Consider the following 24909-nt stretch of genomic DNA (forward strand, 5'->3'; position numbering starts at 1 on the left):
CGCGAGAAAAAGCAGCTGGGGTAGTGCATGTCGCCTACCGCACGTACACGACGACACCATCATGCTCCAGACGCTTCTGTGTTTCAAGAAAGAAAAAGAAAAAGGGCCCGCCACCTTCGTCCTCACCGCTCCCGCTCCCGCGCCTATATACCGCGATGGAACCCGCTCCGTCCTTCTCAGCGACCTTGGCCAGCCAACGCCCAGCTAGCATAGAGAACAGCAGCCAGCCATACACCATCCGAGCGAGAGCGACCCTCTGCTCGTTCTTGACCACCGCGCTGCCAATGGCGCCGCCTAACAAGTCGAAGCCGACACCCAAGGTCGCCGCCACTGCCGCCGCCGCGGCGCCCAAGCTCACCACCACCGGCAGCACCGCGGTGGCATCCAAGGCCGCCACCCCGTCGTCGTCCGCGCCGCCGTGCCTCTTCTCGCTGCGGGACGGCGCGCTCACCGTCGGCGGCGGGACCGGCAAGGCCGCGGCCGTTGCGCTCCTCACGGGCGTGCCCGGGAACGTCACGCTGACCCCGTTCGCCGAGGCCTTCGACCCCACCACCAAGGCGTCGTCGGACGCGCCGGAGGAGCTGGCCAGTCAAGCCGCCGCGAACGCGAGCCGGGGCGCGTTCCTGGGCTTCACGTTGCCGTCGCCAGCGAGCCGCGCGCCGTGCCGCGTGGGGCGCCTGCCCGCCCCGCGGCGGTTCCTGAGCGTGTTCCGGTTCAAGACGTGGTGGAGCACGGCGTGGGCCGGGCGGCGCGGGCGGGACCTGCAGATGGAGACGCAGTGGGTGCTCCTCGAGGTGCCCGAGCTCGCCGGCGCCGGCGCGGGGTACGTGTTCGTCCTCCCGCTCGTGCAGGGGAGCTTTCGGTCCGCCGTCTTCCCTGGAGAGGACGACGGCGTCGTCGTCTGCGCCGAGAGCGGGTCTGCCGCCGTCACGGGCACCGATTTCCGACGCATCGCTTACGTGCACGCCGGCGATGACCCATACAGGGTCATGCAGGAGGCTTACCTCGCCGCCAGGGTGCACCTCGGCACGTTCAGGTTCGTAGTTTGTTGCTGGTACAAAATTTCGTTCATTCCTTTGTGATGTGACCTGTGTCAGTCTCGACCCTTGATTTCACGATCGGACGGCTGTGATTAACTCTAGAACTGGAACGCGCGCCAAACCTCGCTGCAGGTTGATCCAGGAGAAGGCATTGCCGCCGATGGCGGACCGGTTCGGGTGGTGCACGTGGGACGCCTTCTACCTCACCGTCGACCCGGCGGGGGTCTGGCAGGGCGTGTCGGAGTTCGCCGACGCCGGCGTGCCCCCGCGGTTCCTCATCATCGACGACGGCTGGCAGAGCGTGAACCGCGACGACGACCCGCAGCAAGAGGACGCGCGGGGCCTCGTGCTCGGCGGCGACCAGATGACCGCGCGCCTCTACCGCTTCGACGAGTGCGCGCGCTTCCGCGGGTACAGGGAGGGCGCCCTGATCCGCCGTCCGCCGGAGGTGTTCTACGATAAGAGCATGTCCAAGGCCGTCGTGCGCAAGGCCGCGGAGATCGAGAACGCCGGGAAGGCGAAGAAGAAGGCGGCGCAGGGTGGCGCCACCGACCTCTCGAGCTTTGACGCAAAAGTCGCGCAGATGCGGCGAGAGCTGGACCAGCTGCTCGTGCAGAGGGACGCCATGCTGGCGAAGCTCGGCGACAACGACGGCGACGGGGAGGTGGGGCTGAAGGCGTTCCTGAAGGACATGAGGCGCAGGTTCCCGGGGCTGGACGACGTGTACGTGTGGCAGGCGCTGTGCGGCGGGTGGGGTGGGGTGCGCCCCGGCGCGACGCACCTGGACGCGCGCGTCGTGCCGGCGCGGCCGTCCCCGGGGCTGGCCGGCACAATGGAGGACCTCGCCGTGGACCGCATCATCGAGGGCGGGATCGGGCTGGTGCGCCCCGACCAGGCCGGCGACCTCTACGAGTCCATGCACTCGTACATCGCCGGCGCGGGCGTCACCGGCGTCAAAGTCGACGTCGTGCACACGCTGGAGTACGTGTGCGAGGAGCACGGCGGGCGCGTGGAGCTCGCCAAGGCCTACTACGACGGGCTCTCCAAGTCCATCGCCAAGAACTTCGCCGGCACGGGCATCATCGCCAGCATGCAGCAGTGCAACGATTTCTTCTTCCTGGGCACGCGGCAGGTGGCCATGGGCCGCGCCGGCGACGACTTCTGGTTCGAGGACCCCAACGGCGACCCCATGGGCGTGTTCTGGCTGCAGGGCGCTCACATGGTGAACTGCGCCTACAACAGCCTGTGGATGGGGCAGTTCATCCGCCCGGACTGGGACATGTTCCAGTCCGACCACGCCTGCGCCGCCTTCCACGCCGCGTCCAGGGCCATCTGCGGCGGCCCTGTCTACGTCAGCGACTCCCTCGGCAGCCACGACTTCGCCCTGCTCAGGAGGCTCGTCTTCCCCGACGGCACCGTGCCCAGGTGCCTGCACTATGCTCTCCCCACCAGAGACTGCCTCTTCAAAAATCCGCTCTTTGATCAGCAGACCGTCCTCAAGATTTGGAACCTGAACAAGGTCAGTTTTTTTTTAATGTACCATACCATTTCTTACACAATGCTCTTTGTTCAGATTTGGAACCTGAACAAGGCACAGACACAATCGCTGATAGTTGATCAAATTTTTTCCAAATATCTGGATCAGTTACTAATTGCGATGAACAGTACAGTTCCATGGGGGTGGTATCCTACTGCTTTCATGGAGGCATCAACTTTTATTGCATTTCATAGATTTATTGCCCACTCTTAAAATCTACTAGCGACGGCGGCATCAGGGAGGGTGCACGCATGCTTTCAGTTCTTGAATTGTTGGTCTTGACAACTAGGATCCCATGTGGCATGTAATACCATCAGAATTCTGAAACTGTCCAAATTAATTTTTGCAGTTTGGAGGGGTCATTGGGGCATTCAACTGCCAGGGAGCAGGGTGGGACCCCGTGGAGCACCGCGTCCGAGGCTACTCACACTGCTACAAGCCGGTCTCCGGCGATGTCCGGCCTGCCGACGTTGAGTGGGGCCAGCGGGAAGACACGTCGGCCATGGCGAAAGCTGCATCATACGCAGTCTACAGATGCCAAACCGAGGAGCTCCTCCTAATGACACCAGATTCAGAACCCATCCAGTTCACCCTCCAGCCATCGTCCTTTGAGCTCTTCACGTTTGCTCCGGTCACAACCATCGGTGGCGGCGCCGCCAAAGCGCGCTTCGCGCTGATCGGGCTGGTTGACTTGCTGAACTGTGGCGGCGCCATCGTTGATGTTCAGCACGGCAGTGGAGGCGAGGTGATGATGAAGGTGAAGGGGGAAGGACGGCTACTGGTGTACTCTGACGTGGCACCGAAGAAGAGCCTGGTGGATGGCTGTGAGGCTGGATTTGAATGGGAAAATGGCGGCAAGCTGATGGTCGATGTGACTTGGAACCAGGAGAAGGATGGTGTCTCTGATGTGGTCTTGTGTTTCTAAGAGTGAGATGTCGTGCTGTTATGCTCATGGAAGCAACAATGCTTGCAAGTTGCAGCTGTTAATTCTTTTCCACTTTTTTTTTCTGATTTTGTATGGTGTGATAAACTTAGTTTATTATTTGTGTTGTGTGCAATTTTGTACTGTTTCAAAAATAAGTGAATTAATTTGAAGAAATTCTGTAACGGCTTGCCCTGCAATGGGAACCTTCTACTCTACCTGGATATTGCTCATAGTTGTAGTGGTCAGTGCCGGAAGTTTCTCCTTATTCTAGAATAAAACTAGTAGTGGTCAAAGAAACCAAACAGATAAATTTGGTTTGTAATTTTGTATGGCTCAGTTTCCTTCGCTCTAGCAAAATTATGGTCCCAAATAATCATAAACCCAGTAGATGTGAGTTCAAAAAACCGCATTCCTTGTGACTTACATCTTGTCCAAATTTAACCTTATTATTCTAATTTTATCAAAAAGCATATCCACTAGGAATCTCCGGTGGTAGTACTACTGGAGCTTACCACCAAAGTTCTTCGTGTCAGATATATGGGCTCGGGGTACCTTCACCGCCCGTATACACGATCCATGCCTATCTATAGGGCGGAAGACGAGGGATGGGCCCACGTGGGTTAGGCGAAACCACAAGCTTGGAGATCAACTCATTCCGAGGATATCCGGTGTCGTCATATCTAGGCGATAGGGTAAAATCATTTTGTTACACTTTCCATGTAACAAACTAGGAAACACATCTGTTAGCCGATCAGACCTACTGTAATCCTACACCCCAACTATATAAGGAGGGGTAGGGGCCTCCCGATCGGGATCCCCATCTTCTACATTCTAGCGCATAGCTATAGGCAACAACCCTCTGTTACTGAGCATACGAATACAAAGAGAAGCTACTTCAAACTGGACGTAGGGCACCACGTGTCTGAACTAGTATAATCCCTATGTCTTGTGTTCTATCCATTTGATTCCCTGTACGCGAATATGCTGTAAGGTATTGCTGGAGCTAAATCTTTCGACACTCCCAATGGTCATTGACAACTATCAGAAACTAGCCATTGATGTTCTCAAAGCTCCAGTGCTCCTCTATGGTGAGCACCAGAGAGCTATAGTGCGTTGTATCTTCCCATGCGCATAGTTAAACACCCTCTCTGGAACTAAACTGTATACCACCAGAGTTTCTTGTGCGCTCCAAAGAGCTCTGCAGTAGCCTCTTAGGCCACTGGTACTCTCCCCTGCCCCTCATCGGAGAGATCTATTGAGCCCTGAAGCTCTCTGCATAAGGGTTAAACCCTTACCTTTACTCTCCAGTGCACCTCACCGAAGAGCTCCGGTGATCTTTTTTGAAAACTCATGCGTTCCTCTGAAGAGCTCCGATGATCTCTTTTGAAAATTCTCGCTTTCCTCTGATCACTGACATGTGTCCCAACCTTATTAGAGCCTAAACTCCAATGGTTGCACTCCGGTGCCCACAAGGAGTCAGAGCTCACACAAAACACTTTCACTGTACACCACTATGTAGGGCCATGTGCTCTAAACTCCTGTGGATGTATTCCGGTGAGCGTAAAAACACTCCACCAAGCACTCCTATCAAACCTTTTTCAAATGGATAACACCTTAGGGTCTTCCAAAGGATTGCCAACACCTTTAACACTGATTTTGCATTTTAAAACATTTTTCAAAGGGTTTTCACCCATGTCTCAAACTGTCGCTTGGATCTAAATGCAATGCAAGTTAGACCTCATGAGTGGCACTAGATAACTATTATGTAAAACACTTCTTCCCCTCTTGATAGTACAACTACATATCTTGCCTAAACCTAGGCAATGCACTTCTCTAAACACCTAGGCCATTGAAATGAAATGTCCTATATTTGACACCTTTGACATGCGCAAGTCCATTCCAACTCTAAGTCAATGCCCGCAAGCATACATTTTCCATATCATCCACTTCATTCTGATATCCACTGGTTATTCACATACGAATGAAGTCCATCTAAGCCACATCACTTGATTGTTGCCAACACTTGATGATCTTTCAATCTTACTCATTCGAGCCACTCGACATCCATCCATGGTATCAACTCTTTGGCTCCTTTCTATGAACGACATGAATCACTTCATAGCTTTATATGGCCTTCCGAGTCCATCAACCTAAGCCTTACTCACTCTTCACCATTGCTTCGGCCATTCATGCCAAGCTCTCTACTCGCACTTTGTTGACGGTCACTAAACCCTAAATCTGACCGTCAATATCTATAAAATAAAGTGAAGGATATAGCATTCTCATGGCATTTCATTTCAAATAAAGTCCATATTATGTTATGTCATTTCATGCTCTAAATATTATCTATAATACATTAGTACTCCCATATCCTCAGCGATATAATTTTTTGGGATGGTACTAAACCAAGCCAACTATACCACACATGGGCATAGGTATTTACTTTCACCTGCCTTAAGGTGCTATAGGATTCTTACATGTGTAGCTAAGGGTTCAATGAGACCAGGTGTGCAAAGTATAGTTACAGCTCAGGTCCTTACGAGGAATGAACCCTTATACGTATAACACATCACTTGTATTTCAGTCCTCACTTTGTCGAAAAAGATTAACCCAGAGGTGCTTTGTTTACGATGACAAGGATTACATTCTAGCTCTCACTGTCTCACCTTCCTAAACTTCCATTGTCATAATAAATCTAACTACAACTAAAACCACACTTGAGCTATGTGGGCAAACTACACAACTACTACAACCTCCTAATGTGCCCTGTATTACAGTTATCTTCCATTAATGATTTTAGAGCAAATTTTCTTTACTAGTAAATGAAACCAAACAATAACAAACTAAAATTACAAACCACGGTTATCTGCTTGATTTCTTTGACCACTACCATTATGAGCGCTATCCAAAGTATTAGGCTATCCTCTACAACAGCTAATTACAAACAACCTATTCGTTTCGGCTGGATTGCTCGTATCTGGTTTATAATCCATAGCTTGAACAATATTTTTCTCTCACACCAAACCAGTCAGCAGTACTTTCAGCCATGGCTTATAAGCCAATCCAGCCGAAACGAACAGGCTGAAAAGCCGGATAGAATTTGCTTGGTTTTTCCTACTGAAAAACAAGGCACTATAATTTTTTTTCAAATTAAACTCACTTCTTTTGGAACAATACAAATTTCACACAATACGAAAAAACAAAATACATTTGTCACACCATATGTATCAGAATAAAAAAGGGTGAAAAGAATTAATAGTTGCAACCATTGTTGCTCTTATGAGCATAGCAGCGCACAACATCTCTCCTCCTAGAAACAGAAGAGCACAATCAGACACCATCCTTCCCCTGATTTTGAAACAATACAAATTTCACACAACACAAATAGTAAAGTAATAAGTTTGTCACACCATATATGTATCATAACTCATAAGTAGAAAACAGAAAAGGGGCGCTGGGAGAATTAACAGCTGCAACTTTCAAAGCATTGTTGCTTCCATGTCTCCATGAGCATAACAGCATGGCATCTCTCTTCTTCTAGAAACAGAAGACCAGCCTGTTCGGGAGGCCGTATCGTATTGTGGATTATTTACTGCTGGCTGGTTTGGTGTGAGAGAAAAACACTGTTCCCGACTGGAAATTTACGATCGTTTACGAGCAAGCGAACAGACTAGGCCCATCCTTCGTTCTCCTGGTTCCACGTCACATCGACCAACAGCTTCCCGCCATTTTCCCATTCAAATTCAGCCTCACAGCCATCCACCAGGCTCTTCTTTGGTTCCACATCAGAGTACACCAGCAGCCGTCCTCCCCCCTTCACCTTCATCCTCACCTCGCTTCCACTGCTGTGCTCAACATCAACGATGGCGCCTCCACAGTTTAGCAAGTCAACCAGCCCGATCGGCGCAAAGCATGCTTTGGCGGCACCACCGACGATGGTTGTAACCGGAGCAAACGTGAAGAGCTCAAAGGACGATGGCTGGAGGGTGAACTGGATGGGTTCTGAACCTGGTGTCATCAGGAGGAACTCCTCGGTTTGGCATCGGTAGACTGCGTATGATGCAGCTTTTACCATGGCCGACGTGTCTTCCCTCTGGCCCCACTCAACGTCGGCAGGCTGGACATTGCCGGAGACTGGCTTGTAGCAGTGTGAGTAGCCTCGGACACGGTGCTCCACCGGGTCCCACCCTGCTCCCTGGCAGTTGAATGCCCCAATGACCCCTCCAAACTGCAAAATTTGGACAGTTTCAGAACTCTGGGCACTACATGCCACTTGGAATCCTACTTGTCAAGAGCAACAATTCAAGGGCTGCAGGAGATATTTAAGTTTTATAAAATTAATCAAATATCTTACTTAAGTCAATTTGAGGTGGCAGCATACAGTAAGAAATGGTATGGTACATCAAGAAAATCTGACCTTGTTCAGGTTCCAAATCTTGAGGACAGCATGAGCGGATTTTTGAAGAGGCAGTCTCTGGTGGGGAGAGCATAGTGCAGGCACCTGGGCACGGTGCCGTCGGGGAAGACGAGCCGCCTGAGCAAGGCGAAGTCGTGGCTGCTGAGGAAGTCGCTGACGTAGACGGGGTCGCCGCAGATGGCCCTGGACGCGGCGTGGAAGGCGGCGCAGGCGTGGTCGGACTGGAACATGTCCCAGTCCGGGCGGATGAACTGCCCCATCCACAGGCTGTTGTAGGCACAGTTCACCATGTGCGCGCCCTGCAGCCAGAACATGCCCATGGGGTCACCGTTGGGGTCCTCGAACCAGAAGTCGTCGCCAGCGCGGGCCATGGACACCTGCCGCGTGCCGAGGAAGAAGAAGTCGTTGCAATGCTGCATGCTGGCGATGATGCCCGTGCCGGCGAAGTTCTTGGCGACGGACCTGGACAGGTCGTCGTAGTAGGCTTTGGCGACCTCAACGCGCCCGCCGTGCTCCTCGCAGACGTACTCCAGCATCTGCACGACGTCGACTTTGACGCCGGTGACGCCCGCGCTGGAGAGGTACGAGTGCATTGACTCGTAGAGGTCGCCGGCCTGGTCGGGGCGCACCAGCCCGATCCCGCCCTCGAGGATGCGGTCCACGGCGAGGTCGTCCATGGTGCCTGCCAGCCCCGGCGACGGCCGCGCCGGCACGACTCGCGCGTCCAGGTGCGTCGCGCCGGGGCGCACCCCGCCCCACGCGCCGCACAGCGCCTGCCACATGTACACGTCGTCCAGCCCGGGGAACCTGCGCCTCATGTCCTTCAGGAACGCCTTCAACCCCAATTCGCCGTGGCCGTCGCAGGCGCTGCCGTCGTCGTCGCAGAGCTTCGCGAGGACAGCGTCCTTTTGCACGAGCAGCTGATCGAGCTCGCATTGCAGCTGCGCGTGTTAGAGTGATCTCCCAACCAATAAGCCCAACGGTCTATTGGGCCTTGGTCACGCGCCCTGATCGGGGGCGCCCAACCCTACATGGTTGGTAGCCCCCGTCGCACTGAGCTATATATAGAGGTGGGGGCCGGCGGCTCGAGGTACGAGGTTCGTCGTGAGCCGCAAACTCCACCGACAAACCCTAGACCAATCTAAGAGGGCGCGCAGCCAGCGACGGGAAGCTCCGCTGACTTCGCCGTCATCACTGCTACGCCGTCCGTCTGCACTGCATCGACGTCCGTGCAACCTCTACTCCACCCGTCGCTGCCCGTGTGCTGCCTCCATCACCGAAGCTGAGATGGCCAGCTCAACCGCGACTCCCTCCGAGGGCTCAGGTTCAACACCAGCACCCTTACCCTATCTCCCTCTCGGTGTAGTGTTCTAGGTTTAGATATGCATGTGCTATTACGGATCCAAGGGTTTCCCTCCTAGATCTACTGCTAGAGATCCTAACTGTATTCATCAATGGTATCGGAGCCAGTCTATCTAGTACGTGGATCTAGATCAGTAAATACAATCGAAAGAAACCCAAAGATGTTGGTCCGATTTTGAATCGGATCAAGAAAGAGAAAACCTAACCCTAACAGAAAGGGGACGGTCATTAGGGGCTTCGGCCGACATAGGTTTCGGTTGAAACCTAACCTCGATCCCTTCGGATCTGAGAAAGCTTGAAGGTTCGGATGAAGAACACCTAACCCTAACTCTAGAGAGCTCGGGAAAAGGAAAGAAAGAACCGATTTCCAATCGGGAGAAAAAGAAAACAGTGGCCATCCCAACCCTAACCCTAACCCTAATCGACAAATCGGGCCAAATCCGAACAAACGAATCAATCAAAAGAAAGAGGAAGAAAGGAAAGGGGATGGCCTACCTCGGCGTCTGCGCGGCACTGTAGTCACGTCGGCGCGCGGGGAAAAGAAAGGCCGACCAAGGGGGCACGGCTCGCCGGGATCCGGCCACAGGGGCGCCGCGGCGACGACGCTAGGGCTCCACCGATTCGCCGTCCGCTTGAGTCGCTCGGTGACTGACTGAGGGAGAGCTGTGAGGCGAAGAGAAAGAGAAAGAATGAGGGCTAGGGTTCAGGGAGCGACGGCGTTCGCTGGTTTTGATCCAGCGATATTGAAGGCCAACCGTCCGATCGGCGCGAGCGGCTGAGATCAATTGGGCCAGCGCCGCAGCCCAGGCGGGATAGGGTGCGAGGCCGATTTCCCGGCCCAGGCCCAGGTTGCGGCCTGGGCGCGGGGGAGCGCGCGCCACGCGGCTGGGCCGCGGGCAGCTGGGCCGGTTGCGCTGCTCTGGGCCGAAATGGCCGAACACAGTGAAATAATTTTATTTTTTATTTTCCAGAAATTTTTGATTCATATTTGATAAATTCGAACTGAATTTTGATGTTGAAATCTGTACAATTTTGATTTAACGTCAATTTTGTTCAGATAATAGTAAAGTGCAGTAAAAGTTTCTAGAAAATAGAATTAAAAGATTTATTAAAGTTTTCGCTGCGTACTTAAAAATTGTTGCTTTCATTATTAAATTCGAACCAACGGGAGAATTTAATTTTGAAACATAGATAATTTTTACAGTTATTATAATGTTGTTATTATTCTGACCAACGTTGATTAATAGCAATATTATAATATTGATGTTATTATGTTTTTTTTTGTTATGCATTATTTCTATTTCTGCCCAACGGTGATGTAGATTTAATGTATAAATAATTGTATGTTTTAATTTTGACCAACATTAAACTAAGGCATGCAATTATTGTTGTTATTATTTGTGTTCTCATACTATTTGAATTATGTTTTCAGGAGGATACAACTTGATGAGTTGTATCAAAGAGATCCCACTCTAAAAGGTGATAACTATATTGAGTGGAAGAAAAAGATAGACCTGGCTTTCATCCTCGCTGAGGTGGACTGGGTTGTTACCACACCGTGCCCCAGAGAACCTGTGGCACCGGTGAGGGAGACAGATGAGACCGATGCTGCATGGCAGAACAGAGAGCGGGACTTTGCTCCCGTAAAGATGTCTTTTGATCTCGAAAACAGAAAATGGGTCACAGCTAATAAGAAATGCTTGGCTGTGATAAAGAATACAATTGAGCCTGCAATAGTGGGCTCAATTCTAGACTGTGACACGGTCACAGAGCACCTAGAAAGAATAAAGAGTCAGTTTACTAGCTCTTCAAAGACATATGCAACCCATCTGATCAAGCAGCTGGTAACAGAAAGGTACTCTGGTGGCAGCAGTGGTATTAGAGAGCACATACTGAGAATGGGCAATCTGGCATCTAAGCTCAAACCAATGGATTTGGCACTCAAGGATGAGTTTCTTATCCATTTGATTTTTGCTTCTTTGCCCAAAGAATTTGACACCTTTGTTGTTAATTACAACATACAGCTTGAAAAATGGGATTTAGAAAAGCTCATAGCCATGTGTGTGCAGGAGGAGGAAAGAATAAAAGTTTCACAAGGTGGTACTGTCAACTACCTAAAAGATAAGAAAAAAAACTATAATAACAGTTCTTCCTTCAAGTCATCTGGAAAGGGTCCCATGCAACAGTCTCAGACAAGCAATTCCTAGTGGATAAAGACCAGTGTCTCTACTGCAAGAAGACGGGACATTATAAAAAGAATTGTCCCGATTTCTTAAAGATGATTATGAAAAATAAAGGTGAGAACATCATTAAATTTGTAAATGAATCCTTGTATGTAAAGTTTTCAAAATCTACTTGGTAGATTGATTCAGGTGCAACTATTCATGTTGCTAATTCATTACAGGGATTCCGTTCGATGAGAACTTTGCAAAGAAGCAAAAGTTTCATTAAAGTCGCAAATGGAGCACAAGCAGATGTTGAGGCCGTTGGCGATCTTCCTCTAGAGCTTGCTGATGGCTTCATACTTTTTCTTAGAGATGTTCTTTATGTACCTTCTTTGCAAAGAAATTTGATTAGTGTATCAAAGTTGGACCATGATGGTTATGATTGCCATTTTGAAAATGGCAAATGTCAGATATTGTTTAATAATAGATGTATTGGTCTTGCCTTCCGATAAGACGAGCTTTATTTGTTATCACTTTGTGAAAATGTGAATTTCATATGTGATGTGAATGAGAAAGTATCCTTATCGAACAATGCAAACAGAAAACGAAAGAGAGCTCACGATGCGTTGTCGAAATTATGGCACTGTCGTTTAGGCCATATTTCGAGGGGGAGAATAGAAAGACTAGTTAAGAATGATATTCTTCCTCCATTAGAGCTCTCAGATTTAGAACAATGTAGAGATTGCATAAAAGGAAAGTATGTAAAGAAAATTAAGAAAGATGCCAAACGAAGCGCAGGAATTCTACAGATTATTCACACAGATATATGTGGTCCTTTTCCTGTGAAAAGTGTGGATGGTTATGATTCATTCATAACATTCACAGACGATTACTCTCGGTTTGGCTACATTTATCCAATTAAATAAAGAATAGAAGCGTTGGATAAATTCAAAATATTTAAAGCAGAAGTTAAAAATCAGCATGATTTAAAGATTAAGATAGTTAGGTCTGTCTGTGGGGGAGAGTACTACGGTCGGCATACCCCATATGGCCAAGTTCCTGGACCTTTTGCAAGGTTCTTACAGGAGAATGGCATAGTAGCCCAGTATTCCACACTGGGCGAACCTCGGCAGAATGGAGTAGCTGAAAGGCGTAACCGTACCCTGATGGATATGGTGCGTAGTATGATAAGTTACTCCACTTTACTGATGAGTCTGTGGATGGAGGCGTTAAAAACCACCATTCATATTCTCAATAGAGTACCAAGTAAGTCGGTGCCCAAAACACCGTATGAGTTGTGGACAGGAAGAGTACCCTCACTTAACCACTTGCGTGTGTAGGGGAGCCCTGCTGAGGCTAAAGTTTTTAACCCAAACATTGGGAAGCTAGATCCCAAAACAGTGAGTTGCCATTTCATTGGCTACCCAGAAAAGTCAAAAGGTTTTCGTTTCTACTGTCCTAACAGACATACAAAGTTTGTGGAAACAAGACACGCTGTCTTCCTAGAGGATGAAATGATTAGGGGAAGCATGGTAGCTCGAGAAATTGACCTTGAAGAGAAGCGGGTGTATGCACCCACTCCGATAATTCATGAGTCATTTTTCTCACTACCTGCTGTTGCTGCACCAACAGTATAAGACACTGTAGTGCCAGCACCTGTTGTTATCCCGCCTGTGGCAACAATGAATGATGATGAGGAACCTGTTCCTCAGGATCCTATAGAACCTATTGCCACACATGAGGGAGAGCAACATCAGCCTCAAACAGAAAATGTGCCAAATGAGGAGGCCCCTAGAAGGTCTCAAAGAGTTTGAAAATCAGTTATTCCTGCTGATTATGAAGTGTACAACACTGAGGAATTTCAAATGGAGGATGATCCCACCTCATTTGAAGAAGCCATGAAAAGTGATCATTCATCAAAGTGGCTTGAGGCCATGGAAGATGAAATGAGATCAATGAATGCAAATAAAGTTTGGGATTTGGAGATAATTCCTAAAGGAGCCAAAACAGTAGGCTATAAATGGGTCTACAAAACAAAACTTGACTCTCAAGGGAATAAAGAGAGATATAAAGCCCAACTTGTGGCAAAAGGCTTTACACAAAGAGAAGGGATTGATTACGATGAGATCTTTTCTCCAGTCTCATGTAAGGATTCCTTCAGAATCATAATGGCATTAGTGGCACATTACGATTTAGAATTACATCAGATGGATGTAAAGACGACATTTCTCAACGGAGACTTAGAAGAAAATGTTTACATGGTACAACCGAAAGGTTTTGTCATGGAAGGAAAAGAATGTTTGGGATGCCACTTAAAGAAATCCATTTATGGATTAAAACAAGCTTCAAGACAGTGGTACTTGAAGTTTGATCAGACGACAAAGAATTTTGGGTTTAAAGATAATGTTGAGGACAATTGTGTGTACGCAAAGTTTAAGAATGGGAAGTATATCTTCCTTGTCCTGTATGTGGATGATATCTTACTTGCTAGTAGTGATGTCAGTCTACTACTGGAAACAAAGAAGTTTTTGTCCTCAAAATTTGATATGAAAGATCTTGGTGAAGCTTCGTTCGTTCTAGGGATCGAGATTCACCGAGATAGAAGTAAAGGGGTATTAGGACTGTCACAAAAGGCATACATAGAAAAAGTCTTAAAGAAATTCAGTATGCACAAATGTAGTCCCTCACCTGCTCCTATAGTCAAGGGCGACAGATATGGGGATTTTCAATGCCCCAGGAACCAATATGAGATCGATCAAATGAAAGTGGTTCCATATGCTTCAGCTGTCGGAAGCTTGTAATATGCTCAAGTGTGTACGCGCCCTGACTTGGCATTTGTTACCGGGTTACTTGGTAGATTCCAGAGCAATCCTAGAATAGAACACTGGAAATTGATAAAGAAAGTCTTGCGTTATTTGCAAGGAACGAAATGCCTCATGATGATGTATAGAAGATCTGATTCACTCCATATAGTGGGATATTCAGATTCTGATTATGCGGGAGATAATAGAAAATCCACGTCTAGATATGTGTTTACTCTCGCAGGGGGAGCTATTTCATGGAAAAGCTCAAAGCAAACCGTTACTACATCGTCCACAATGTATGCCGAGTTTGTAGCATGTTATGAGGCAACGGGGCAGGTGAACTGGTTAAAGAAGTTCATACCCGGTTTGAAGGTGGTTGACGACATCAATAAACCACTGAAGTTATACTACGATAATAATCCAGCAGTACAGTATGCTCATAACAATAGGTCAAGTGGTGCTGCCAAACACATTGACATAAAGTATTATGTTGTGAAGGATAAAGTCCGGGATCAAATGATAAGTCTTGAGCATATAAGTACCGAAAAGATGCTCGCGGATCCGCTTACAAAAGGCTTACCACCTAACGTGTTCAGAGAACATGTAGCCGGCATGGGTTTAAGGGAAAGCCTATGATTCCTGGACTATAAAGGGCCCAAAAGTTAAAGTAACTATTTCAGATCAGAGACGTGCATTGTAGCTGTTAAATCTATCGGCGATTGACCGTGACGTGAGACATGCTCTATGCATCATCTGTGAAGAAATGAGTAAGGATAAAAGGATTGAAGTTTAAAGTTTAAAGATAAAAGTAATAGTGAGATCAAGGGGGAGAATGTTAGAGTGATCTCCCAACCAATAAGCCCAACGGCCTATTGGGCCTTGGTCACGCGCCCTGATCGGGGGCGCCCAACCCTACATGGTTGGTGGGCCCCATCGCACTGAGCTATATATAGAGGTGGGGGCCGGCGGCTCGAGGTACGAGGTTCGCCGTGAGCCGCAAACCCCACCGACAAACCCTAGACCGATCTAAGAGGGCGCGCAGCCAGCGACGGGAAGCTCCGCTGACTTCGCCGTCATCACTGCTACGCCGTCCGTCTGCACTGCATCGACGTCCGTGCAACCTCTACTCCACCCGTCGCTGCCCGTGTGCTGCCTCCATCACCGAAGCTGAGATGGCTAGCTCAACCGCGACTCCCTCCGAGGGCTCAGGTTCAACACCAGCACCCTTACCCTATCTCCCTCTCGGTGTAGTGTTCTAGGTTTAGATATGCATGTGCTATTACGGATTCAAGGGTTTCACTCCTAGATCTACTGCTAGATATCCTAACTGTATTCATCAGCGCGATCTTGGCGTCAAAGCTGGAGAGACCGATGGCGCCACCCTGCGCCGCCTTCTTCTTCGCCTTCCCGACGTTCTCGATCTCCTTGGCCTTGCGCACGATGGCCTTAGGCATGCTCGCGTCGTAGAACAGTTTCGGCGGGCGGCGGATCAGGGCGCCCTCCCTGTACCCGCGGAAGCGCGGGCACTCGTCGAAGCGGTACAGGCGTGCGGTCATCTGTTCGCCACCGAGCACGAGTCCCGGCGCGTCCTGGTGCGACGGGTCGTCGTCGCGGTTCAGGCTCTGCCATCCGTCGTCGATGACGAGGAACCGCGGGGGCACGCCGGCGTCGGCGAACTCTGACACGCCTTGCCAGACTCCCGCCGGGTCGACGGTGAGGTAGAAGGCGTCCCACATGCACCACCCGAACCGGTCGGCCATCGGCGGCAACGCCTTCTCCTGGATTAACCTGCGGTGCGGTGTGGCGCGCGTTCCAGATCCAGAGTTAATCGCAACCGTCCGATCGTGAAATCAAGGGCCGGAAATTTTGTACTAGCACGTAGCAACCTGAACGTGCCGAGGTGCACCCTGGCCGCGAGATAGGCTTCCTGCATGACCCTGTAGGGGTCGTCGCCGGCGTGCACGTAGGCGATGCGGCGGAAGTCCGTGGCCGTCACGGAGGCAGACCCGCTCTCGGCGCAGATGACGACGCCGTCGTCCTCCTCAGGGAAGATGGCCGACCGGAAGCTCCCCTGCACGAGTGGGAGAACGAACACGTACCCCGCGCCGGCGGCGCCGGCGAGCTCTTGCACCTCGAGGAGCACCCACTGCGTCTCCATCTGGCTGTCCTGGCCGCGCCGCCCCGCCCACGCCGTGCTCCAGCACGTGTTGAACCGGAACACGCTGAGGAACCGCCGCGGGCCGGGCAGGCGCCCCACGCTGCACGGCGCGCGGCTCACCGCCGCGGGCAGCGCGAAGCCCAGGAACGTGCCGCGGTGCGCGTTCGACGCGGCCTGCCTTGCCAGCTCCTCCGGCGCGTCCGACGCCGCCTTGGTGGTCGGGTCGAAGTGAAAGAATATGTGGTAACTATGGTTGCCTATCTTGGCTCACCATAGGCTCCATGTTTATATAGAACATGTTACAGATATAGTTGGTTTAAGTTAAGACTCCCGTGTAAATAGATTACAACTGTCCTATGTTTAAACTATCCTATCTATGGGAGTCCTAACCGAACCAGCTATGTACAACTCCAAGAATATCTCTAACAAACCAGCTATGTACAACTCCAAGAATATCTCTAACACCCCCTCTCAATCAAAGCTTTCAGCCACTTGCAAGATTTAGATTGTGCACAAAATCATTTAGTTTAGCAACTGGCAACGCCTTAGTAAATCCATCAGCCAACTGGTCCTTGGTAGAAATAAGCCGGACTTGGAGTTGTCTCTTAAGAACTCTTTCTCGGACAAAATGAAAGTCAATCTCTATATGTTTAGCTCTTGCATGAAACACTGGATTTGCTGACAAATAAGTTGCACCTAAGTTGTCACACCACAGAATTGGAGCACGCCTTAATTTTATACCAAGCTCGGCCAGCAACTGTTCGAGCCATATCAATTCTGCCGTTGCATTTGCCATAGCCTTGTATTCTGCTTCAGTACTAGAACGAGAGACAGTGGGCTGTTTCCTTGTGCTCCATGATATCAGGTTAGCACCAAAAAATATAGCAAATCCTCCTGTGGAGCGCCTGTCATCAACATCACCAGCCCAGTCTGCATCTGAAAAGGCACTCAGTGAAAAATAAACTGCTTTCTGAATGCGCAACCCCAAACTAATAGTGTACTTGATATACCGTAGTATCCTCTTTACAGCAGTCCAGTGTATTGTTGTCGGATTATGAAGAAATTGACACACTCGGTTAACAGCAAAGGACAGATCAGGCCGAGTAATAGTTAGATACTGTAGACCGCCCACAACACTTCTATAACGTGTACTATCTTCTGCACTTAGCGGTGTACCTTCATAACTGGACAGCTTCTCAGTAGCGGATAACGGAGTCGTGCATGGCTTACAGTCAAGCATACCTACCCGTGTTAAGAGATCTTGGGCATATTTTGCTTGAGAAAGAATTATTCCTTCCTTGTCTTCTTTAACTTCAATGCCGAGAAAATAATGAAGCTTACCAAGATCCTTAAGAGCAAAGTCTTCACGAAGGTCTGCTAGGAGGGCTGTGACTGCCTCAGGCGCATTGCTTGTAACAATGATGTCATCCACATAAATAAGCATATAGATTGTTATACCACCTTTATTATAAATAAATAAGGAGGTATCTGATTTTGAGAAGACGAAACCCAAGGAAATTAACTTGGTACTTAACCTGGAGTACCACGCACGAGGGGCCTGTTTCAATCCATAAATAGCCTTATCTAGTTTACACACATAATTAGGAGCATCTGAACTTTCAAATCCTGGTGGTTGTTTCATATAAACTTCCTCTTCCAGAACGCCATGAAGAAACGCATTCTGTACATCTAGTTGCTTTAAGCACCAACCCCTGGAAATTGCAACAGAAAGTACCAAACGCACAGTGGCTATCTTCACCACAGGGCTGAAGGTATCTTCGTAATCAATGCCATATCGTTGCTTAAACCCTTTGGCAACTAATCGAGCTTTATACCTGTCAATGCTCCCATCAGCTTTCTTCTTAATTTTGTATACCCATTTACAATCGATTATATTCTGCCTTGACTTAGGTGGCACTAGTCGCCATGTTTTATTTTTCTTTAGTGCATCAAACTCAGTTTCCATAGCTTGCTTCCACTTCGGATCACCCAACGCATCTTGAATCGTGTTGGGTTCCCCCGTTGCACTGAAGAAACCATACCTGATAATGCCATCATATAGGCGCTTAGGCTTCACTATTCCACTCTGCAGTCGAGTCTGATGGCGGTGCGTCGCAGCCACTGGTGAAGTCAACGGCGAAGAAGCAGCAGCATCAGCGGCGCCAGAAGTCGAGCCGGTAGGTGCGCCAGGAATCAAATCAGGGAAAGCAGCAGCCGCGCCAGGCGTCTCGCCCGTGGGAACAGCAGCGCCAGACGTCAGGCTTGTGGGAGCAGCGGCAGGCGATGGTACAGGTGGCGTGCATGCAGGCGGAGCCGAGTCCTCAGCCGGAGAAAATTGAGCCGTGGCCTCACCAGCCTCGGTAGCTGTGCTTGGGGAGACATCCTCTGTATCTGGTGCGCCGACAGATCCTGCACGGGAACTGGTGCCCGGATCCTCTGCACTAGGGAGCACCGAAGGTCTAGGAAACGCCTGTGCACCAGGAGCTGCAGTTGTAGTATGATCACCATGTTCTGTCTGCTGCATGCTATCATCATCAGATGCATTAGTAATGTTAGGATCATAACAATTGTCATCCCCCGGATTCCGAAGAGAGGAAGGAAGAAGCACGATTTCTTTTCGAAGGAGGGCTCCAGCATTAGGATGAAGGGTGGCAAAGGGAAAAATGTTTTCATCGAAGACCACATCGCGGGAGATATAGATGCGTCCCGTGGAAATATCCAGGCACTTAAAACCTTTGTGCATGGAACTGTAACCTAGAAAGGCGCACTGTGTGGAACGAAAAGATAACTTTCGAGAGTTATAAGGCCGAAGATTTGGCCAACATGCGCACCCAAACACACGCAGGTTGCTATAGTTAGGTTGTTCATTAAGGAGCCGAATTGCAGGAACCTCAAAATTGATAACTTTGCTAGGAAGCAAGTTAATGAGATATGTAGCAGTAAGAAAAGCTTGATCCCAAAATTTCAGGGGCATAGATGCATTTGCAAGAAGAGCAAGCCCTACTTCAACAATGTGACGGTGCTTGCGTTCAGCAGCTCCATTTTGTTGGTGAGCATGAGGGCAAGAGACACGGTGACTAATGCCAATTTTCTGGAAGAAAGAATTTAATTTCTCATATTCACCACCCCAATCTGACTGGAGGGAAATAATTTTTCGAGAGAATTTGCGTTCTACCAATTGTTGAAAATCTTTAAAGACTTGGAGGACATCAGATTTTTGGCGGAGAAGATAGATCCAAGTATATTTCGAATAGTCATCAATAAAGCTCACATAGTAATTGTGGCGGCCAACAGAAGTGGGAGCAGGACCCCACACATCAGAAAAGATTAATTCTAGGGGAGCATTAGAAATTTTATTGGACACTGGATACGGAAGCTGATGGCTCTTGGCCTTCTGACACGAATCACAAATGGACTCAACACTTTTACTACTAGCATACGGTAGACTATTTGAACTAAGAATTTTTTGAACTATAGGGATAGTAGGATGACCAAGACGGCTATGCCATAAAGAGGTTGACGGCGCCTGGGCAGCAAGAGCTTCTGGATCCGGCCTCCCTTCTCCAGAAGATGCACCAGAGACAAGAGGATAAAGACCATCTTTGCATCTACCGTGAAACAGGATCTTCTTCGTGTCCTTGTCCTTGATAACAAAAAAATCAGGATAAAATTCAAGGTAGGCGTTATTGTCTTTAGCTAGCTTATGAACGGAAGCAAGACTTTTGGTTGCTGAGGGGACATGAAGGATATTTTTAAGAAAAAGATTACTGGTAGGGGTATGAACAACTGTATGACCAACATTACTAATTTGCATACCTGTGCCACTTGCGGTGTGCACTTGATCACGCCCATTATATCGATCTCGAACTGAAAGTTTCTCCAATTCGCCAGTCACATGATTTGTGGCTCCACTATCAGCATACCAATTTGTGTCAATGCCATAAGCTTCATTGGGTCGTCCATGGTACTGATCATCATCTTCATAGCGGAAGTAACATTGTTTAGCTTCATGATTGTCCTTCTTACAAATCTGACATGGTGTCTTCTTGTTATTCTGTACGTTGCTCCTTTGATTATTGGGATTGTTGCTATTTTGTCTCATGCGCCCTTGATTTGATCTGCCATTGCCACGGCGACCTCCAGAACGACCACGGCCTCCACGGCCTCTTGATGCTAAATTTGCTGAGGATTGGAACTGACCAGCCCCTTGATACATCTCGAGCCGAAGATCATATTCCATGAGAAGTGAGTACAACTCCGAGAGAGAAAGATCTCCTGACCGGCCCATCATAGAAGAGACAAAGGGGTGATAATCAAAATCTAAACCATTAAGAATATGAGCGATAACCTCATCATCATTGATGGTGACGCCTGCTGCGGCGAGTTCATCTTTAATGTTTTGCATCTTGTTGAAGTAAGCCGCGGTCGTAAGACTTCCCTTCTTGACGGTGGCGAGTTGCATGCGCAGGTTTGTAACCCGCGCTCTTGACTGAGCTGCAAACATAACCCCTAGAGCCTTCCATGCTTCAGCAGAGGTCGTTGCAGTCGCAATCCCGGCGAGAACTTCCTTCGAAACAGAGTTCACCAGATAGGAGAGGAGCTGTTGATCTTTGCTTACCCATGAGTCATGCTCTGGGTTGGGAATTTCTTGTTTCTTGTCATCAACGGTGGTCTCCATTGTTTGGCGCGGCTCAGGGACTGAACCGTCGAGGATGCCGAGTGCTTTGGCGCCTCGGACCGCCGGGAGAAATTGAGCTTTCCATAGAACAAAATTGTCCCGTGTAAGCTTTTCTGCCACCGGGGTTCCGAAGGGAGATCGATGATCTGGAGAGGAGGAGGATGACGCCATGGAATCGTCGATCTTCTGTCGCACGTCGCGTCGGCGCAGAGCTTCTGTCGCAGGGAGGTCTGTCGCGGGGAGGAGCGTCACGGCGGCAGGCGTCGCGGCCCCCTTGTCGCAAAGGTCTTCTGTGTCGCAGGGAGGAGCGTCACGATCAGCGTCGTGGCTCCCTTGTCACGAACGAGATTTGTTTTGTGGATCTAATTTGGAAGAGGCGGCTCTGATTACCATGAAAGAATATGTGGTAACTATGGTTGCCTATCTTGGCTCACCATAGGCTCCATGTTTATATAGAACATGTTACAGATATAGTTGGTTTAAGTTAAGACTCCCGTGTAAATAGATTACAACTGTCCTATGTTTAAACTATCCTATCTATGGGAGTCCTAACCGAACCAGCTATGTACAACTCCAAGAATATCTCTAACACGAAGGCCTCGGCGAACGGGGTGAGCGTGACGTTCCCCGGCACGCCCGTGAGGAGCGCGGCGGCGGCCTTGCTGCCGTCGTTGCCACCGCCGCCGACGGTGAGCTCGCCGTCCCGCAGCGAGAAGAGGCACGGCGACGCCGATGACGATGCCGTGTTGGGCGTGGGCTTCGGCTCGTTAGGCGGCGCCATTGGCAAAGCGACGACGACCAAGGACGATAATAGGGTCGCTCGGGCGGTGTATGGCTGGCTGTTCTCTATGCTAGCCGCGGGCAGGTGCCATTATAAGCGCGGCCGGCGGGCCGCTGTAGCGTCGTGGATGAGTAGATGCGGACGACGGTGGTTCTTTGATTTGTGCGTCGTCGTGTACGTTCGGTAGCTGGTAGGCGACAGTGTTTGCAGAGCATTTTGGCATTGCATCTGGAAGACGCCAGGAAGGCTTCCTTTGGGAGGAAGGGGCAGCCCAGCCCAGGGGACAGCAGCCCCGACGGGGATTTTTGTGAAGGATCGATTCCCAGGGTGGCGTTCCCCTTCCCCCGTTGCTGTTTGGAGGAAGGGCCAGATTATCCCAGGGTGTTTGGCTGCTGTCTGCTGAAATGCAATCATGAGATGCCTGAATTTTCTGAACTTGAACGTTGGGTTTTAATATAAGAACACTATGCTTTCGAGTTCAAATAAACAAAAGAAAGAGATGTTCACGGCAGCAATGAAAGCAAATTCAGAAATTAGAAAAAAGGAAAAATTGAGGAAAAATCAACCGAAATTTAGGAAGAACAATAAAATAGTAAATATGTTAGTGCAGATTATGGAAAACTAAGTATCACAGTAAAGCCAGGAACATATTCTATATCACATCATTATTGCGAGGAAACTTATCTCTTTTTGCCCAGGAAGATGAAAGACAAAGGAACAAATTCATTATCTCTACAGACAAATATATACTTGAAATTAAACAAGTCAAATCATGCAAAAAGTACAAGGTACAAGGTATCATACATCCAAGTTACTCCATGGCACTAATACATAAGCCTCTCTCCATCTTCATATCAAGGTGAATAATACAGCCGGCTGCTGGCTGCAAGGATCCTTGCAACTTACCTCTCAGCCCACCGATATAGTAGTTTACCTCTTCAGTATTAATACATGGCCCACATGTCTCTCTTACATAGTTTTTTGGTTCTTGTGTCTAAGCCGGCTGTAAGCTTACAACCCGTTTCTCCTCTCTTTCCTCTCTTCTCTCCTCCACGTCAGCATTCAGCCTGCTTACAGCCTGCTATTATACTTGCTCTTACACGCACACACATAAATAATAATCATGTAAGCATGAAGCACTAATCAAATGCCAAACCTACTTACTGCACAAGGGAGCTAGCAAGAAATAAAGCAGTCCTGACTTGAAAGAAGCTAACATCAACCTATATATATCAGATTTTTAAAAAGAAGCGAGAAGAAAGCATTAGCTTCATATAATGATGCTAAGTTGGATGTATCACAAGACTGAACATGAATCAAGTATTATATGCATGTGCTACTACATAAACACCATGCATAAGCTAGAATGATTAATGAAGTAGAGATGGAAAAAAAAACAGTACTGCTTTACAAGTTGGCTAAGAATCATATGGAAATGAAAAGGTTAGGGAAACTAGTGGCCGTGTTAGCTGCAGGTGATTGCAGCCATGGCCAATCCAGTATATACATGCTAGTTATTTACATGATATTTCCCATGCGCCGTTTCATAGAGGATGTCATGCTGGATAAACTTGTTATCTGTGCGGGCATTTACTCTTTGTTGTCGAAAACTCTTCTATGATGCTCTTTCCACAGGTTCCGGATGGTGTACAAGACAACTTCAGCATGCTTTCTATCTATCCCCAAACTGCCCAATTCAAACATAGCAGGTTGTCAGTAGGTTAAAAAAGCAGAACTGTCACTTAGTAAATGTTCTCTAGGTGCTATCAAATTTGGATTTGGCGAACGAATTGCTAGATCGGCTGCTAGAGGGGACCAAATTCTTTCTCAAACTTTGCCATGCATGCCTAATACCACACAAAAAGCTCCAGCTTTTCATGCAAAATGCAGTTTTCTTCTGAAAGTTTAGAAACTATATGATTTAGGAAAATAATTACTCTTCTTCAAGACACAACAGTTCCCGTGTGTCCACCACCTAACACTGGTACAGAGATGGGCTTTACTCCCGGTGGGGAACCCCCTCACTGGTAGAGAACCGAGCTTTACTCCCGGTGGGGAACCCCCTCTAGCCCCGGTTCCCCACCCGGGAGCAAGCATCCGTGACTAAAGGGGGGGTCCTTTAGTCCCGGGTCAGAAACCGGGACTAAAGGAGGACCTTTAGTCCCGGTGGGTAACACCAACTGGGACTAAAGGTGCCTCCTGACATGCCACGATGGCCGGCACCTTTAGTCCCGGTTGGTAATACGAACCGGGACTAAAGGTTTTTTTCTTTTCTTTTCATTTTTTTGTTTTCTTTTCAAAATAGGTTTTCGAAGTCGTATTGTACGCTGCTAATTATACATTTATATGCGCATATAGTATGTTTCGGTTCAAGCACAATGAACGTATTAAATCACACAATTCAAGCATAGAAAATATATATATATATATATATATATATATATATATATATATATATATATATATATATATATATATATATATATATATATATGAATACATGCATCATATATATATTTACATGCATGCATGCATATGTGTATTTTACATTATATTATTTCATGTGCATATATTACAAAAGATTGCATTACAGTTGTTGTGACATAACAAGTTTCCTCTCATCCTCTAGCTTGGCTTCAATGGCAGTGTTGGGTCGAAGTAGAACTCGCCCTTGGAATCGATGACCTGCTCATTAAAAAATCCGGCTATAGACTCTTGAATTGCTTTGATTTGGTCTTGCCGTATGACCTTTCCCTCCAACCATCGAGTCTACAGGTTTGAATTAAAGGAAAATAAATTAATATATGTACATATATATATATATATATATATAAAGACATAGTAACATAATCAATAATAATAATTAAATGAATATATAGTGTATTTTTAACGTACTTTGAGTCTCTCTGTAGGAGTTCTTTGGGAGAGCACCTTGATAAACTTGCAAACATAGTAACCACAGTAGTTGTTCCCCTGTTCCTGCCTGAGACACCACTTTACGAGAAAAAGATTTGTCATCCAATCTGGTGATCCGGTGAAAGC

The 24909-nt window shown here is 48.4% G+C and overlaps 1 protein-coding gene, 1 non-coding gene and 1 pseudogene across 3 annotated transcripts; 1 reads left to right on the forward strand and 2 right to left on the reverse strand.

Annotated features, from left to right (window-relative positions):
* The first annotated feature begins 198 nt into the window (after positions 1-198).
* Positions 199-3717, forward strand: LOC136485871 (stachyose synthase-like). Of its 2 annotated transcripts, none has more exons than XM_066482686.1 (3): positions 199-1036; positions 1143-2559; positions 2927-3717. In XM_066482686.1, the coding sequence occupies exons 1-3, from the start codon at positions 285-287 to the stop codon at positions 3500-3502; spliced, it is 2745 nt and encodes a 914-aa protein (XP_066338783.1). In that variant the 5' UTR covers positions 199-284; the 3' UTR covers positions 3503-3717. The 2 variants fall into 2 exon arrangements, with proteins under 2 accessions (XP_066338783.1, XP_066338784.1); XM_066482687.1 differs by having other exon boundaries at positions 1173-2559.
* Positions 3718-7172: 3455 nt separating this feature from the next.
* On the reverse strand, positions 7173-21867 carry LOC136489825 (stachyose synthase-like; annotated as a pseudogene).
* On the reverse strand, positions 20636-20774 carry LOC136490453 (small nucleolar RNA Z247). Its single transcript, XR_010767734.1, has one exon. It is a non-coding gene; the product is annotated as a small nucleolar RNA Z247 (small nucleolar RNA).
* Positions 21868-24909: the final 3042 nt, after the last annotated feature.

This window comes from Miscanthus floridulus, chromosome 10 (assembly GCF_019320115.1).
Source record: "Miscanthus floridulus cultivar M001 chromosome 10, ASM1932011v1, whole genome shotgun sequence".
Classification (NCBI taxonomy): Eukaryota; Viridiplantae; Streptophyta; class Magnoliopsida; order Poales; family Poaceae; genus Miscanthus; species Miscanthus floridulus.